Source organism: Balaenoptera acutorostrata, chromosome 9 (assembly GCF_949987535.1).
Source record: "Balaenoptera acutorostrata chromosome 9, mBalAcu1.1, whole genome shotgun sequence".
Lineage (NCBI taxonomy): Eukaryota > Metazoa > Chordata > Mammalia > Artiodactyla > Balaenopteridae > Balaenoptera > Balaenoptera acutorostrata.
The window spans coordinates 91,446,416-91,463,182 of record NC_080072.1 but is presented as its reverse complement, the minus strand read 5'-3'; the positions used below and the strand labels follow the sequence as shown (position 1 = coordinate 91,463,182).

At 37.0% G+C, this 16,767-nt stretch overlaps 1 protein-coding gene across 2 annotated transcripts in view; it reads right to left on the bottom strand.

Annotated features, from left to right (window-relative positions):
• The window catches only part of RDX (radixin), a 94,075-nt gene extending 77,534 nt beyond the window's left edge, over window positions 1-16,541 (bottom strand). Inside the window, exons 1-2 of one of the 2 annotated variants that reach the window (XM_057552578.1) lie at window positions 16,297-16,541; window positions 3,165-3,238 (exon numbers count right to left, since the gene is read on the bottom strand). In XM_057552578.1, the coding sequence (XP_057408561.1) occupies window positions 3,165-3,176 (12 nt within the window). In that variant the 5' untranslated portion in view covers window positions 3,177-3,238; window positions 16,297-16,541. The remainder of the gene's footprint in view (window positions 1-3,164; window positions 3,239-16,296) is intronic. The other variant, XM_057552577.1, reaches the window with a different exon arrangement.
• Window positions 16,542-16,767: the final 226 nt, after the last annotated feature.

Sequence of the window (16,767 nt, the reverse complement as noted above, 5' to 3'; positions counted from 1 at the left end):
AGGCTCAGCAGTTGTGGCGCACAGGCTTAGCTGCTCCGCGGCACGTGGGATCTTCCCGGACCAGGGCTCGAACCTGTGTCCCCTGCATTGGCAGGCGGATTCCTAACCACTGCACCACCAGGGAAGCCTTATATACAATTTTTAATCCTTACTCTTAGGAATAATAAATGTTCTCCACTCAATTATTCAGACAGTTTTCCAAACTACTTTTAACTTTCACATTCCTACCAGAAATAAGAGTTCTAGTTGATCCACATCCTTACAGGCAAAATATTATCAGTCTAATTATAGCCCCTCCAGTATATATAAAGTGGTATCTCACTGTAGTTTTAATTTATGTTTCCCTGATAACCAAAGATATTGAGGATATTTTCAAGTGCTTATTGGCTATTGATATTTTGTGAAGTATCTATTCAAAGTTTTTGCCCACTTTTTAAAAACTTGGTTGTCTTATTGAGTTCTAAAAGAATGCGATACTGCAATTCTATTCTGCCTTGCCTTTTTACTTTTTTTTTTTTTTTAAACAATGATCAGACATTGAGGATTCTTTTTAAAATTTATTTATTTATTTTTGGCTGTGTTGGGTCTTCGTTTCTGTGCGAGGGCTTTCTCTAGTTGTGGCAAGCGGGGGCCACTCTTCATCGCGGTGCGCGGGCCTCTATCGCGGCCTCTCTTGTTGCGGAGCACAGGCTCCAGACGCGCAGGCTCAGTTAGTTGTGGCTCACGGGCCTAGTTGCTCCGCGGCATGTGGGATCTTCCCAGACCAGGGCTCGAACCCGTGTCCCCTGCATTGGCAGGCAGATTCTCAACCACTGCGCCACCAGGGAAGCCCCACCTTTTTACTTTCTTACTGTTATCTTTCAAATAGCAAATTTTTTAATTTTGATGTTCAATTTTTTTTTTTTTTGCTTCAAACTTTCTGTGTACTATCAAAGAAATCTTTGCCTACCCTATGACTGCAAAAACGCTTTCTATTTTCTTCTAGAAGTTCTATAGTTTGAGCCTTTTAATTTAGGCCTGTGATCCATTCAGAGTTAGTTTTTTGTGTAAACTGTGATATAAGGGTCAAGATTCGTATTTTTCTGTATGGATAACTCTTTGTTCCAACATCATTTCTTGAAAAGAATTTAATTTCCCCATTGAACTGTGTGACAACCTTGTGTGTGGAGATGTGTATTTGTTCCACTGATCCTATTATCTAATATTTTAATACTACACTGTCTTATTTTTGTTGCCTGAAAATAAGTGTTGAAATCCAGGAGTGTAAGTGCTCCACCCTTGTTCTTTTTTATTTATTTTATTTTTTTAATAAATTTATTTATTTATTTTTGGCTGTGTTGGGTCTTCGTTGTTGCGTGAGGGCTTTTCTCTGGTTGCAGCGAGCGGGGGCCACTCTTCATTGCAGTGTGTGGGCCTCTCACTGTGGTGGTCTCTCTTGTTGTGGAGCACGGGCTCTAGGCACGCGGGCTTCAGTAGTTGTGGCTCACGGGCTCTAGAGCTCAGGCTCAGTAGTTAAGGCACACCCGCTTGGTTCCTCCGCGGCATGGGGGATCTTCCTGGGCTAGGGCTCGAACCTGTGTCCCCTGCACTGGCAGGCAGATTCCTAACCACTGCACCACCAGGGAAGCCCCACCCTTGTTCTTTTTTTTTTTTTTTTAACATCTTTATTGGAGTATAATTGCTTTACAATGCTTTCTTAGTTTCTGCTGTACAACAAAGTGAATCAGCTATACGTATAAATATATCCCCATATCCCCTCCCTCTTGCATCTCCCTCCCACCCTCCCTATCCCACTCCTCTAGGTGGTCACAAAGCACCGAGCTGATCTCCCTGTGCTATGTGGCTGCTTCCCACTAGCTATTGCTTTAGCTATTCCACATAAGTTTTGGCTCTTCCATAAACATTTTATAATCAGCTAGTCAATTTTAACCAAAGGGATTCAACTGATTAGAATTGCATTCAATCTTCCAATATATTGGGGAGAACAGACATTGTAATAATATTTTCTAGACATACCTATGACCAATGTTTATTTTTGTATATATTTTGGTCTTTTTAAGTACTTATAAGTTTTCAGCGTAGAGATCTTGTACAGCTTCTGTAAAGTTATTCCTAAATATTTTATATTTTTGATGCTATTACAAGTGAAATTTTTACTTCATTTTTTGAATTTTGCTGCTAGTATATAAAACAGAAGACTGATTTTTAAAAAATATAACCTTATGTCCAACAATCTTGCTAAATTCTGTTATTAGTTCTAATAGTTGTTTTGTAAATTCCAGGTTATTTACATAATTATGTCATCTGCAAATAGAGAAATTTAATTCTTGCTTTGTATTGATTATGCCTTTTACTTCTTTTTATTCTTCTCTCCCTCCGACAATGCACTTTTTTACCTGCTAAATCTTTAAAAGTAATTCGAAAGTGACATTCATGCCAGAAAATTCAAATAACCACAACAAATGATTTTCTTAAAAAGATAACTGGCCAAAAAATTCTTGAAAAAAAAAACCCCGATTTTGTTAGATGAAGAAAAGTACATTTATCCTAAGATAAAAGGACAAACCTTAGTCACAAATTATATAATTATAAAACTTAATAAAATGATCACATATATACCATTAAATTAAACATCTAGGGCTATATATAATATCAGCACTGGTATCACTAGCATCAAAGCTAGAATTATGAGAAAATTAATACTGCATGGATCCTTCTGACCTCTCATTATTTTCTCCTGTTTAACACTAAGTTACTTTTTACTGAGCACTGAATGTATATTCACCAGGATCTTCTAATTCTCACCAGACTCTCCAGTAAGTAACTAATTATATCTCCATTTTATATGTGAAGAAATTAAGAATTGGAGAGACTGAACTAATCTAACAAAGCTCAGTCGGGTTAAGTGGCAGGGTGAGGATAAGAACTAAGTTTGACCCCACAACCTGTAGTAATCTTAATTACAGTGTTACCTAAACCTCTTCATCACTGGCCCACATTAACACCGTACTCTAGCCACATTAATCTAAAACAAACAACAGTAATATCAGTGCTTTTTTTCCCCCAAAAACTCTACCATAATACTTTGCCTTGTTCCAAAAGGAACTTAATGCCACTGATATTTTATTAAGTAAGCAGTGTCAAAAGTAATAAAATACACTTACTGGTTTCGGCATTTTCCTTCTCTTTTTGTCACCCTCTTTAAAAATTCTTCACTTTTATGAATTCTGTTGTTCTTCTGTTAAAGAAAAGAAAGCATAATTGACCTATTATCTTTTTATATAGTAATGTTTTTGCTTAACAATATAATTTGTATAGATTAAATAAAACTTTAACATTTTAAAATGTTACAATTAACATGGAGCTCTCATTTTATTCTAATTTTCAATGTCTTCTATTATTTCACATTCTTTAAAAATACTTATATCTGTGATTTAAAACAGCACACATCTCAAATAACATAGCATAAAGCATCTCAATCATCAACCAGAAGTTTTAATTTAATTACAGACAACACATAGCAAAGGAGAGATTACTAAGGGCCAAATGCTTTCTCTGAGTCAAGTTCGCCCCTATACCCAGACTGGTAGAAAAGAGGGACGGCAAAGAAGAGAACAGATAGATTCAGATTCTAAAGAAATGAATTCAGGAACACTTCTCAACCTTTCTTCTGTACTGCCAAAGACAAAAAAGGAAATACTGATTAATGTAAACTACAAAAAGATAACTTTTTAAAGAAAATTATTTTTCCTCCCTGAAAGTTTAAAAGTCCAAGTAGACAAATAACATAAGAGTAACTTTTTCACCTAAGGTGGATAAAACAGCCATACTCTGCACACTAGTAATCTGCATGCTACTCATCAGCAAGCTAATGGCCTTCACGGAAATACAGAATTGTCCTGAAGACCAGTATTAAATTATACCTTCTCCCGCTCCGGCAAAAGAAGTAAATCTTAATCCAGGAAGAACAATGGGCTATTTTAGGGTAAATGTTCTCACAAACATCTAACAAAATTGGATTTTCCCCCTACAAACCTACCAAAAGATGTAACATTTTTAACCATTTAGTTGTCCAGAAAAAAATGATTATCATTCCAATTTGAAAACCTATAGTAAGAAATATATTAATTACCTGAAAATCAGCTTATATAAGTAATATCTCTGCCGAGAAATTTTATTCATTATACTATCAACTAAATTAATAGAGAGTTAATTTTGTATTTTAAAAATATATTATCAATTGCTTTTTAAGATACTATTATTAATAAAACTGAAAATTCTCCAAATTGAAATAAAAACAAAGGATCGAAGTAAGGTCATTTCTCTAAATTTTAGCCAATCACATGTCAATGAACCTCTCCCCATACAGGGAACTTCATCAAGAGAAATTTCTTATCTAATACAATGGGCTATGAAATTCAGTTAGAAGTTCTAAATTCCTCATTTCCTAACTCTTAGCTAGGAAATGATAGATAAATATTCCCTACCTACAATCACCTACCTTCATGAACCTAACTGTACTTCAGTCCTATCTTCCACTTCTAAATCCTCCTTTCATCCCTACTATCAAATTCATCTCAGGTCTTAAAACAGCCTCAAAAACCAACCTTTTACATCATTTATAAACTAGTAACTCCCAAACCTGTATCTCCAGACTTGCTTGGCTAACTTGGCTTGCTCAATATCTAAATGATACCTCAAATATAACATGGCTAAAACATGGCTTAAATCGCTACACCCCACAGTCAAATCTGCTTTTTCCACAAGTCTTGGTGACATATTTCTATAAAGTTATTCATGGTATATTCATGATTTTTTTTATATCTCTACTACATCTACAGTTATGATCCCCTTTCCATTCCTAACACTGTTAATTTTTGTCTTCGCTTTTGCTTGATTAATCTTGCCAGAAGTTTGCTTCATTTATTGGTCTAAAAACCAGCTTTCAGTTTTGTTGATCTTCTTGTTTCTTTTATTTTTCTGTTTTGTTAATTTCTGTCCTTTTTTCTCATCATTTTTCTTCTCATTAATTGGCTTTTACTCTGAGGCTCATATTCTAATCCCTGAAATTGAAAGTTTAAGTAATTTCCAATCTTGTTTTCTAATAACATGCATTAAGGTCACAAACTAAATATGTCCCACCATAAGGCAAGTCCAAACGTAAAATGATCTCCCTATTTTGCCAGTGAGACTATTTTAAAGTAATTATCATCTGATTATGTAAAATAATCTAAATTCCTCACACATCAGACATGAGCATCTATATCAAACTTCTGAATCACAGTAAGTTTTCCAGATTACATAAAGTACTTTTTGAATCTATCACTAAAATTAAAATTTTTATCCCAAGCCATAATTACCCATTTATAGAAAACATTAGTAGGACGTTATTTTTTCCTATTTGTATTGTTGGAATATATTTTAATATCCACAGTATAACTAGATGTGTTATTTTTAAGTGACTTTTAAAACCAGATCTCCTCTAGAATTCTTAGCCTCATTTTTTTTTTTAAAGCAACTTCTATTTTATTTATTTATTTATTTTTAAATTTTATTTTTTGGCTGTGTTGGGTCTTCATTGCTGCATGTGGGCCCTCTCTAGTTGCGGCAAGCGAGGGCTACCCCTCGCTGCAGTGCGCGGGCTTCTCACTGCAGTGGCCCCTCCCACTGTAGAGCATGGGCTCCAGGCATGTGGGCCTCAGCAGTTGCGGCTCACAGGCTCAGCAGTTGTGGCTCGCGGGCCCCAGAGCGCAGGCTCAGCAGTTGTGGCACACAACTAGTTGCTTTTGGCAGGCTCACTAGTTGCTCCACGGCATGTGGGACCTTCCCCGACCAGGGCTCGAACCCACGTCCCCTGCACTGGCAGGTGGATTCCTAACCACTGCGCCACCAGGGAAGTCCCCTTAGCCTCTTTTTTACATTTAAATCACTTATCAGATGAGCTCCATGAGCTTTCCAAACTGACATGTAGTAAAGGCATTTCAGGTCAATGTGCCTTTCTTAAACAGTACTTCCATGCTCAAGAGAAAGAGTACATCTTGCAATGAGACAGTTCCTATGAAACAAATATAAATCTCCTTTTGGAGGGAATAATTTTGGGGAAAAATACCTTATATTTAAAACTCCACTATTTTTCTAAGTATCACTTTAGTGGCTTCCCACATAGGTTTTTATATATAGTTTTTTCATTATTGTTTAGCTCTAGGTGTTTCAGTTTCCAATTATGATTTCTACTCACTACTAATAAGTTTTAAATTTTCAAATAGAATGGTCAGAGGCCTGGGGGCAGAGTACTGTCTTTTTATTATTTATTTCTAAGTTTACTATATACTCTAGTCAAAGAATTCATTAAGATTTCCTTTATGTTTAGTGCTTGGTCAGTTTCATTTCTTTTTTGATTGTTCCAGCTATAAATGAAAATAATGTATGTTTTGCATCTGATAAGTTAGACCAAGCCAGAATAAGTATTTAATGTTTTGTTTATAGTTTCTCTACTCTCAGTTTAGTCTAGTTAATCAAATTGAGAAAAAATGTATTGAATTTTCCCAACTCAGATTGTGGATGTTAATTTCTTCTTATAAATTGCCAGTTTTTAATTTATATGCTTTTAGGCTATGCTATTAAGTGAGTAAAGATTTAGAATTATTATATCTTTCTAATGAATATTTCCTTTTTTCATTAAGTAATAATTTAATTGCATATAGAATTCTAAATTGTTATTCCTTCAGCATTTGGAAGATATTAGTTTTCTTCTGCCATCTGTTACTGATGAGGAGAAGTCTGCTGGCAATTTAACTCATTTCTCTGAGGTAATATGCCTTTTCTCTCTGCTTTCCTTTAAGATTTTGTGTGTGTGTATGTGTGTGTGTGTTCTTCAGATTTCCTTTTATTTATCTTGTTCAAGATTTGGTAAGCTTCCTTATTCTGAAGACTCATGCTTTTCTTAAATTCTGGAAAATTATTAGCCATTGTCTCTCCCATTCAGCAATTCTTATTGCTGAATGGTGTTCTTAATGTTATACCTGTCCACTAGTTTAAATTTTCAGTGATTATATATTTTAATTTCTAGAAATTCACTTTTGGTCTTTTAAAAAAAATTTTAATGCTATACTACTTTATAATTTGTATTGCATCCTCCTTTTACTCCTATAATATTTTATAATTTGTATTGAATCCTCGTTTTACCCCTATAATGTTTATTTTATGTCACTATAAAATTTTCTATTTCCAGTTCATTATGACTTGTTTCTTTATGGAGTTTGTAATTTTGGACAGAAAGCTCATGTCCCTAACCCACTCCCCACCCAGTGTGGGATTCCTGCAAGCCCTGAGTTGTCTGTGTCTCCCTATAGAGGTATTTCAGATTTGCTCCTACCAGCGTACAGTACCAGGAATTTTAATTGTCCAAGATCAATTTTTACATTACCTTCTTGATTTAGCATTCCATTACCATATCAGGCCCCAGGGCCACACCCTAGAGAAGTTAGCAGATACTCAAGAGCGCTTGCTCATGTACTGATCATTCTTGTTTGCTAAGCCATTTGGCTGCTCTGCCCTTCCTGTGCCATCTCTCACTGGTAAGGAAGAACAAAGGGAAAATGTGAACACTAACTGGATGCCAGACTATAAACTAAGTTACAGCACTCAAATTACAGAAAGAGTACTCATCAAACATAGGACCAGCTAGGCAGGTAAATAAACATCATGTATGTCAGGTTTTGCAGAATTTCTTAAGTTCTGTATTACTCAAATACTGGAACTAAATAAAGGTAGAGTTTTTTCCTTTTCCTTTAAGAAATAATTTATCCCAGTTTTCTATATTAGAGTTACTTCAAGTTATACTCTATAGAAAATGACCTTGCAAGCAAAATAATCCATATTAAAGTTTTAGGTTTAATATGAGTGCTCTGGTGACATAAAAGTACAAACATATCACAGGCCAACATATACAAAACCAAGTTTATACACATTAAGCTTTTAAAATCTCCAACAAGCCTAAATGATCTATATGAACTGTTGGGAAGTGAGGGGCCTAACAAAAAGCCTTTGCAAATAAGGATACGGTTTACTTCTAAAAGAAGCTTCTAAAAATGTGTATTTTCAGACCAGTGTTCTCTCCTAAATATACCACAAATAAATAAGTAAATATAAAACAAAGTAATCTGTACCAAGATGTTCTCAGCAGTACAAAGATAATCTGTACAAGATGTTCTCAGCAGTACAATGATTAAAATCAAAATCACAATTAATGTTGAAATTATGTGAAAACAAGGGGGACAGACTGTGTCAACATTTACATAAGGGTAAGTGAAAAGGCAGAATACGTAGCCACCTATTATAACTAAGTAAAAAAACAGGTACCCTTACAAAGGATATTTGGATATACAGAACTGAGCACTTAATACTAATCAGGGTCTTATTTTTGTTAAGTTACTAATTTTAAAAATCAGGTAAGAATTTTAAAAATATATTTCACTAAATTGTCTATATACCAGTTTATTCATAAGATATCATGACATACATAAGAATTCTACCTTAAATTTTTTAGGATGAAGCTGTGTATAAATGTAGTTAAAACCTAAGTTTTTAGCCAATTTAGTGATCATTAAAAAATATTTATATCACGATAATATTATTTAACCTCAATAGTACATTTCTAGTCCTCCTTTGATTGTATTAGCATATTTTTTTCCTTGAAAATGGCAGCTGTTAGTAGTACAATGGACAATTTAATAAAATGGCACATGAAAAGCCAAGGTACCTAGATATATGTCCTGAGTTTGTACCTCTAACTGGTTCATCTTGAAAACTGTGTTTCGGTGCCTTCTTTTCTTCTCTAAAAAAATGACACCATATAATCACCTAAACCACTGTATATCAAAGATGTATAATAAAAATCAACTATTCTCCCCTCTACCCTCATAATAAATAATTATTGAAACAACATTTTCTCCTTCCTCCCCACTCTTCCTAAATTTCTTAAAGTGGTCTTACCCTACCTCTTTTCCACACTGACTCCCACAGAACCAATGAAGCACGGTCATGGCAAGCAGTATTAAGAGATGCCACCAACATATGTATCTCCCATTTCCAGAAAACGTATGAATACGTACTCAAACACAGTGCCACATTTCTCAGACGAAACATTCACATAAAACATTCTCTTTGTCCTTTAACTCTGAGGGTGACCCTAAAACAGCCTCTTTTCTGCAGTACAATGGAAAAAACAGCCTCACGCTTAACACCTTGAGTTCTGTTAGTCACTGACACAACAAGAGACTCTCCCCACCTGTCAGGTGGTAAAACAGGTGTTAAGTCTGTCCATACTGGGCCTACAGTGATGCTTCAATAATTTATACGAGGCTGCCTAATTTTACTCTTAAGAATTTCTTTTCCCCAAGCCTAACTGTACTTTTTTTTCGGTCTTTTGAGACACCTTCCCTGAACATAACTGTGGTCTCTCCGCAGTCCTCTGCCAACTTACTGGGGGTTTGGGAAGCAGGGTAACAAAGAGAAGTATAAACTGAATTAATAAGGTAATTCTGGCAGTCAAATTAACACAATAATGGCATCCACAAAAAAAAGTTCTTAATCATTATTTTCCCCAACCGGGGCCCCTCTGGTAAAGCCTATGAACCCCTTCCTAGAAAAGTATTTTTAAATGCACAAAATAAAATACACAATATTACATTTAAAAAATCAATCATACTGAATTATAATATCAAAAATATAAAAAGCACAAATTTATGATACAGTAATATATATGCTTCTTTGTTAACCTTTAAATCACAATATCTACCAGTGTATCTAATAATTAAACTTTAAGTAATGGGTATTAAATGTCATTTTGAGATCTGCAATAACAGTTATGCATCATGAAAATATCTGCAATTTCTATTAGAAACAGTCTCTGCTACTGCTGCCCACATTCGTAATGGAAAACGTGTAAAAAAAGATGCAACTTTTTTCACTATTCACGTTCACAGACCCACAGGTTTAAAACCTCGAATATACAAAGAACTATGCTTATTAAATGTTTTAGCTCTGTTAAGTACTGAATTTAATAGCAATAATAATGTACTTTTACCTATATAATGCCATGTGACTCCACAAGTGAAGCAGAGGACAAGAATTTTTAGTTCCATTTTGCAAAAAAGAAATAAGGCCAAAAGCAAGGACAAGGGTAGTAAATGGAATTATTTGTAGAATGCTCACTCTTCAGCCACGTTACCTACATTATCTAATCTTCCTAATAACTGCCCTTCCTCCCTCTGCCCAAGATAAGCATCACAATCCCTTGTTCTTCTAATTAAGGAAATTAAGATTCAGATAAGTCACTTGCCCAAAGTAATAAGGCTAGTCAACAAAGTCATAGGTCCTTCTAAATTCAAGTCCTGTGCTCTTTTGGCTACCCTATTCTGCCTTCCTCTGACATCATTTTAGCCAAGCTCATCCCAATTACCAGAGCTTTTCAAGAAGTTAAAGCTCTATCCTCTGTTGTTTTCAGGTCAAAAAGACTACCTCTAAAGATTTGTTGTAAGTGCACATTAATACTGGTATAGTCACCTCTGTAAATTAATATCCTGTAAGGGTGGCATGCAGTTCTAAATAAGGTATTAAGTGCTTGCTTTTGTAGGAACTGACTTTTGTTCAAGGAAATAAAATATTCAACATTTTAAAGCAAAACACACGTTACTGGAAATGCAAAGCAAATTTCCAGCACTTAAAACAAATATAAGGCACAAAGCAAAGTTTTACACTGAATTTAAATTCTTTTCTAAACGAATTTTGTAAATTTAAAAGAAACACCATACCTGTATTGCTTCCTAGGAGGGTGGAAAAACAATACATTACCATTTGCAAAAATGAAGTTTAAATGCTAAAAGGTAAGAAAGCTAAATCCAGTCCAATTTCTTCATCTTATAGTTAAGGAAACATCAAAAATTCATATAATAAACGCTTAAAAATGGAAAAACAAAGATAGGTTCATGTAAGTCACCTAGGTAGAAGAAAAGAAGAAAAGTCTCAAACTGACCTGAGGAATTCTCACAATTCTATATATGTTTTGAAACACTAGATATTACAGTAGCTTATTTTCAAAACAGAATAAAGTTAATGTTTCTTAAATATCTTTAAAATTAGATAGTATTCGCTCATGCAGTCAATAAGGCTATATGGCAGTTCTATCATTAAGTTTCTAACTTTTGAGATATTCAATCCCGCTTTTGAGAAATTGGAATGGTGTCTGGCTCACAGTAAGGCCTCAGATGTTTGTTGATTTTGTTGGTAAATTAAGTTCATATATAATACTCACTTGATTATTATCAAGGGTAATACTTTCCTCTCATCTTTTACATTGTAAAGTGAGCGAACTAGAAAGCAATAGGCTATAAAAGACAGCAACCATGAACGTGGGAGAAAAAAAAAACTGCTCCCAACGAGGTCTCCCAAATTCAGGCCTTTATCATCTCTAAGTCTCTTTCAATAATCTCATTTGACAATCAAATTAAATTTAAAGGCCACCTAATTTGACACATTTAATAATATCTATAAGTATCATGCTGCTTGATGATTAGATGTAAATAGTAAGCACTTTGGGTATACAGTCATCCCTTGGTATCCACAGGGGATTGGTTCCAGGAACCCTCTGCAGATACCAAAATCTAGGGATGCTCAAATCCCTTACACAAAATATATGTACATTTATATACATACATACATATATAGAAATATATTATATTTGCATATAACCTACACACATCCTCTCATATACTTTAAATTATCTCTAGAATACTTACAATACCTAATACAATATAAATGCTATGTAAACAATTGTAAATACAATGTAAATGCTGTGTAAATACTTGCCAGCATGTGGCAAATTCAAGTTTTACTTTTTGTAACTTTCTGGAATTTTTTTTCCAAATATTTTCAATCCAAGGTTGGCAGAACCCACAGATGTGGAGTGTCAACTGTATATACCAACTTTGCTTAATAACTAAACTAGGTTTTTATAGTTTCCTTAAGTCTAGAATCTAGAGACAGCTTAAATATCAAGAGCGCTCATGATGTCTAACAAAGTTTAGTCCATTCCACACACTCAATAAAAGCCAAAGGGTGATTAGATTCAATTACCATGGCTGAGATTTCCTATGTCCCCATTCTCCCTTTTATTAATGGTCCCTCTATTATACTCGTACCCACATCATTCTGAGTACTAACAGGATTTTCAGTTACAAACAACTACTCTGGTTAATTTATCAAAAGGTTATTAGTTAATTTACAGAAACAACAAGAAGTTTTGGGTTTTTTTTAAAGTACAAAACAAGAAACACCCAGAATTCACATCACAGAAGACTATGCTTACAACACTGTTACACTGAATATGAACTCCAGTTTATACACACAAAGAGCACTTAAGCAAAAACACTTCATGGTATACAAAATGGCACAAGTATATTTCCATTAGAATGTGGCGTTCTCATTATCTTACTGAACAAATGCAAAGAATATCTGGCATATGATTATAAATGTCTGAATGTATGAATACCTTAAAGCAGGAGTCAGCAAACTTTTTTCTGTAAAGGGCCAGGTTAAGTAAACTTTTTAGGTTTTGCGGCCCATACAGCCTCTGTTGCAACTACTCTGTTGTTGTAGCACAACAGCAACCATAGATAATATGTAAACCAATGAGCCATCATGTGTTCACATAAAACTTTGTTTACAAAAAAGGTAGTAGGCTGAATGTGGCCTTCAAACCAGTTTGCTGACCTCTTCTCCAAATGGTTAACAGTAAAGAGAATATCATTTTCAAATAAATCAACTTTGCTAGAACCCAAAAGTTTCTTATTTCAAATGTATGTAAATTATGTAGAAAAGCAGAAAAGGAACCAGTGTCACTACAGCATCCTATTCATATGCATACCGTATTTACATATGTAACTAGCCTCTATAAAATGTACTTTAGAATTCTTCTAAAAGGTAACTGACACTGCAATAGGAAAAAAATAACTGTGAATTTGCAAGAGTTTCTATACATACTGGTTATTCAAAGAAAAAAAAAAAAACCTATACAACTACTAACCTGAAAGAACCCCCCTCTTCCAGGAAGTTAAAGCTAGGATTCACCATTAAATGGAACAAAGAAATAAAGAACTGAATCATATGGACCATATTTCCTTTCCAAACAGTTCCCAGGTAAAAAGCTACATATATAATAGGGACATTTCACTACCCAAAGTCATAAACTCTTTTTTAAAGGACACCACTTTTCAGTGTCAGTTATATACCATACCCTAGAAGAAAAAAAAAAAAAGTGAATTCACCTTCAATCATTAATCAAGAAAATCTGCACATGTACATGAACACTTTTGAGATTACCAGAAATTCCATTTTTATTTCATTCAAATGATTAAAATCCGAGAAATACTAATTACTTAATGCTCAACACAGTAATAAACACCCTTTCAATGTTTGTTACAAAATAACCTTATTTTTAAAGACTTTAAAATTGCAAATAAGGGATATATATAAAGTATATGTTTACCCTTGCATAAATATTGGCATTTTCTATATACTACAAGGAATAGCTAATAGCAATTACTTCTGAAAAACAGAGACCGGGACTGGGAGAGGTGGGGGGCGGTGGGGGGGGGGGGCGCGGTTCTGGGAAGCTGGGGAGAACTTTTACTTTTTCCTTAACATCTTTCTGGGTTTTCTTAACTTTGTCACAAAATTTATTAATTTTATAGTCTTTAAAAATGGTTTAAAATATGTTCATTATAAATTAATATTGAAAAATATACCAGGAACTAATATGAACAGTAAAGGCAGGATTCTTCTGAAAGAGGCTAGATATTCAGGAACTCTCTGGGGTCAGACTGGCCATTTCTATCACGCAACAGGTGAGGATATACTTGCTGCATAAGTTAGGGGAGTTCCCTGAAGGGCTTTTAACACCATGAGGTTTAAAATAACCTTGTAAAGCTGGAGTCTACAGCAACCCAATCCAGTTCCACTGAATCCAGTACCCCAAGGATAATATCAGGGTCGTGAGAAGTGCCCACTAGCTCCTGGTCTGCAGGAGGTCCAAGCCATCCAAGAAAGGGTGACTTCCTCAACTTCCCAGATTCACAGCAATAGCACGATATATTAACTCTACCCTATCAAGTATGTTCACCAACATGGCTATCTTCACAGTCTTAATAGAACACATTTTTCTAGGCTTTGGTCTTTGGGAAATACTGGTAAAAATTTGCCATCTTTAAATTGTACAAGTTGAACTGAATCAAGTTAAAAATGGAAGAAAAAACAAGACTCCCATCATCATTCAAGATTTCAGGCTCCATTGTATTAGACTATACACAGATCACATTAGAAGACTGAGAACTGAAATTAAGATAAAAGTACATAAAGACTTTCATTTCAACTGCCTGCCAAAGATAAAAATGAATAATAAAATCCAATTCTGCTCTTGGGAATAGTGAAGCAAAAAAAGAAGAAATAAGCCTTGTTCTCTCCCTGAGACTGAGAGTTAACAAAAGAGAGAAAGAACAGCAGAGTCTGTCATTTCTCACCGCCACAGAAAAAAGGATATCAGTTTAATTTCCAGTTAATACAAATGTCCAAAACAAAGGACAGACTAAACATACTTTCCCCACGCTTAAATTAATTACATTTAACTTCTGAGCCTCTCCTACATGCTCTGCCATGCTTGGGAATGAATACAGGAGTGAACAAAACAATGTATAATCCACTAGGGCAAGAATTTAACATTCCTAAATGCCACAAATTTTGTCTCATTTAAATAAAGCTGTAAAGAATTCCAATGCATGTCTATTCATTCCTCACTAATAATGTATTGTTTACAAATCCCATCATATATAAAAAAAAGTGGTTTAGCAAAAGAAACAAAGTCAGTGCAATCAACTTTACAGGATACCATTAACTTCAAAAGAAATGTTTTATTCAGTACATTTTACCACATTTGAGGTAGTCTCTGGAAGATAAAGCCCACTGGTTAAAGTAATGTAATGCTAAATTTTTTTTTAAAAAATGCAATCCTGAATATTAGTCTCTCTTCTTAAATCCATCGATAATAATGCTGTTATGGCAAATGGATTAAGCCATTATTTATCCAGCAAAATGAACGGGGCAATTGTTCATTCAGAGCTCCGTCCGAAATATAAAAGAGTATTTAGTGTTCTAAAAAATGTATGCTCCATAAACAATAGATTGCAATGTCTAAGTCCAAGTGCTCGTTTATCAAATAAACCCTTATTATCTTGGGTTTTTACATTTACATCATGGCCCGTCTTAGTGCCACAGAACTCATTAAAATGTCTTCTACACAAATCTCAACTATATTTTAAAATGTATCTTTGATGAAGTTGACTTTTAACCTATTTCCAGCCTCATTAATAACCCCTCCTTAATGGTAAAGAACGCTAAATACATGTTGTGAATGGTTAAAGAACCATGCCACATCTGTATAAAAAGTGAAGTGCTCTATTTAAACTGCAATAATGCAGTGCCCCCCCCCCCCGCTTTCAAAGTTAGCCCGGGAATTAAGTTTACAACCCTTTAAAGGAAGGGGGGACTGTAATGTACTCAACTTGTCTACTGGGGTCTAAGATACTAAACCGGGCTGCTTCAAAGGCCGAAGAAAGTTATGGGGCTCGGAGGCCGCCTTCAGCAGTAGAAGCAGCAGGTAGAGCCGGGGCCAGAACGGCGGCCCTCGCCGCGCGGGTGCGGGTGGCTGAGGGCGGTTCGCGCCCCAAACCCCGTAAGGCAACATCCCTTTGCCACCAGGGCGGAACACACGTTCTCTAGTAATTCAACACCCTTACTTTCAAACTGGAGGCCGGGGAGAAGAAGTTGTAATAAATTCCTTCCCTACATGGCAAAACGTAATTTTTCCTAGGCTTAAATCTGTATTCTCAAACTGCCTAGAAAGGACGAGCCAGGCCGAGCCCGGGGCCGCAACCGAGCGGCGGGAACCCGACCGAGCTCGAGGCGGAGGGGGTCCGGGGCGTACGCTGAAGGCGGACCCACGCCCGAAGGGAGGAGAAGCGCGCACCGGCGTGGTCAGGCCGCAGCCACGACTCGGGCAGAGCCTCGCGGCTCCCGCGGCCCCGGATGCGGCCTGGCCAGCCGGGCTGTTAGGGTAGCGACACCGCGGCCCTCGCGGCGCGGCCGCCGGGCAGCACTGGGCCCCGAAACTTCTCGCCGCCACCTCAGCGTCTCCGGCGAAGCCCGGGAACGGGAGTGGGGGAAGGTAGGGCGCCGGCGGCTTACCCCGAGAGCGGGCGGCTCCTTCCCGCCCTGAGTGTGGCCGGGGCGCTGCGCGGCGGCGCCGGATGTCGCGGCTGCGGCAGGGAGGGAGAGGCGGTGGAGGGAGCGATGGGCCGCGAGAGACGAGAGGCGCCGCCGCCACCGCAGACAGCTCCGCAATATGGCTGCCTGGCCGCTCCTCGCGGGAAAGGCGGGGCTGCCCCACGCCCCCCACCTCCCCCTGCCGGCCGGCCGGCCTAGCGCCGTGTCCCGAGAAGCAACGCCGCAGTCGCCGCCGCCAGACCTCCAGCGCCCCGCCCCCGCCCCTCCCAGGCCCGCGGGCTCGCGGCCGCCCGCCGCGCGGGGCGTCGCCTGGGGTCCCCTTCCCGGGCGGGGACGCGCGAGGGCCGGGCTGCGGCTCCGGAGCCCGGAGGGAAAGGGGGAGAGCGCGGGGGTGGGGGACTCCTTCCGGGGAGGACTGGGCTTGAGCTAAAC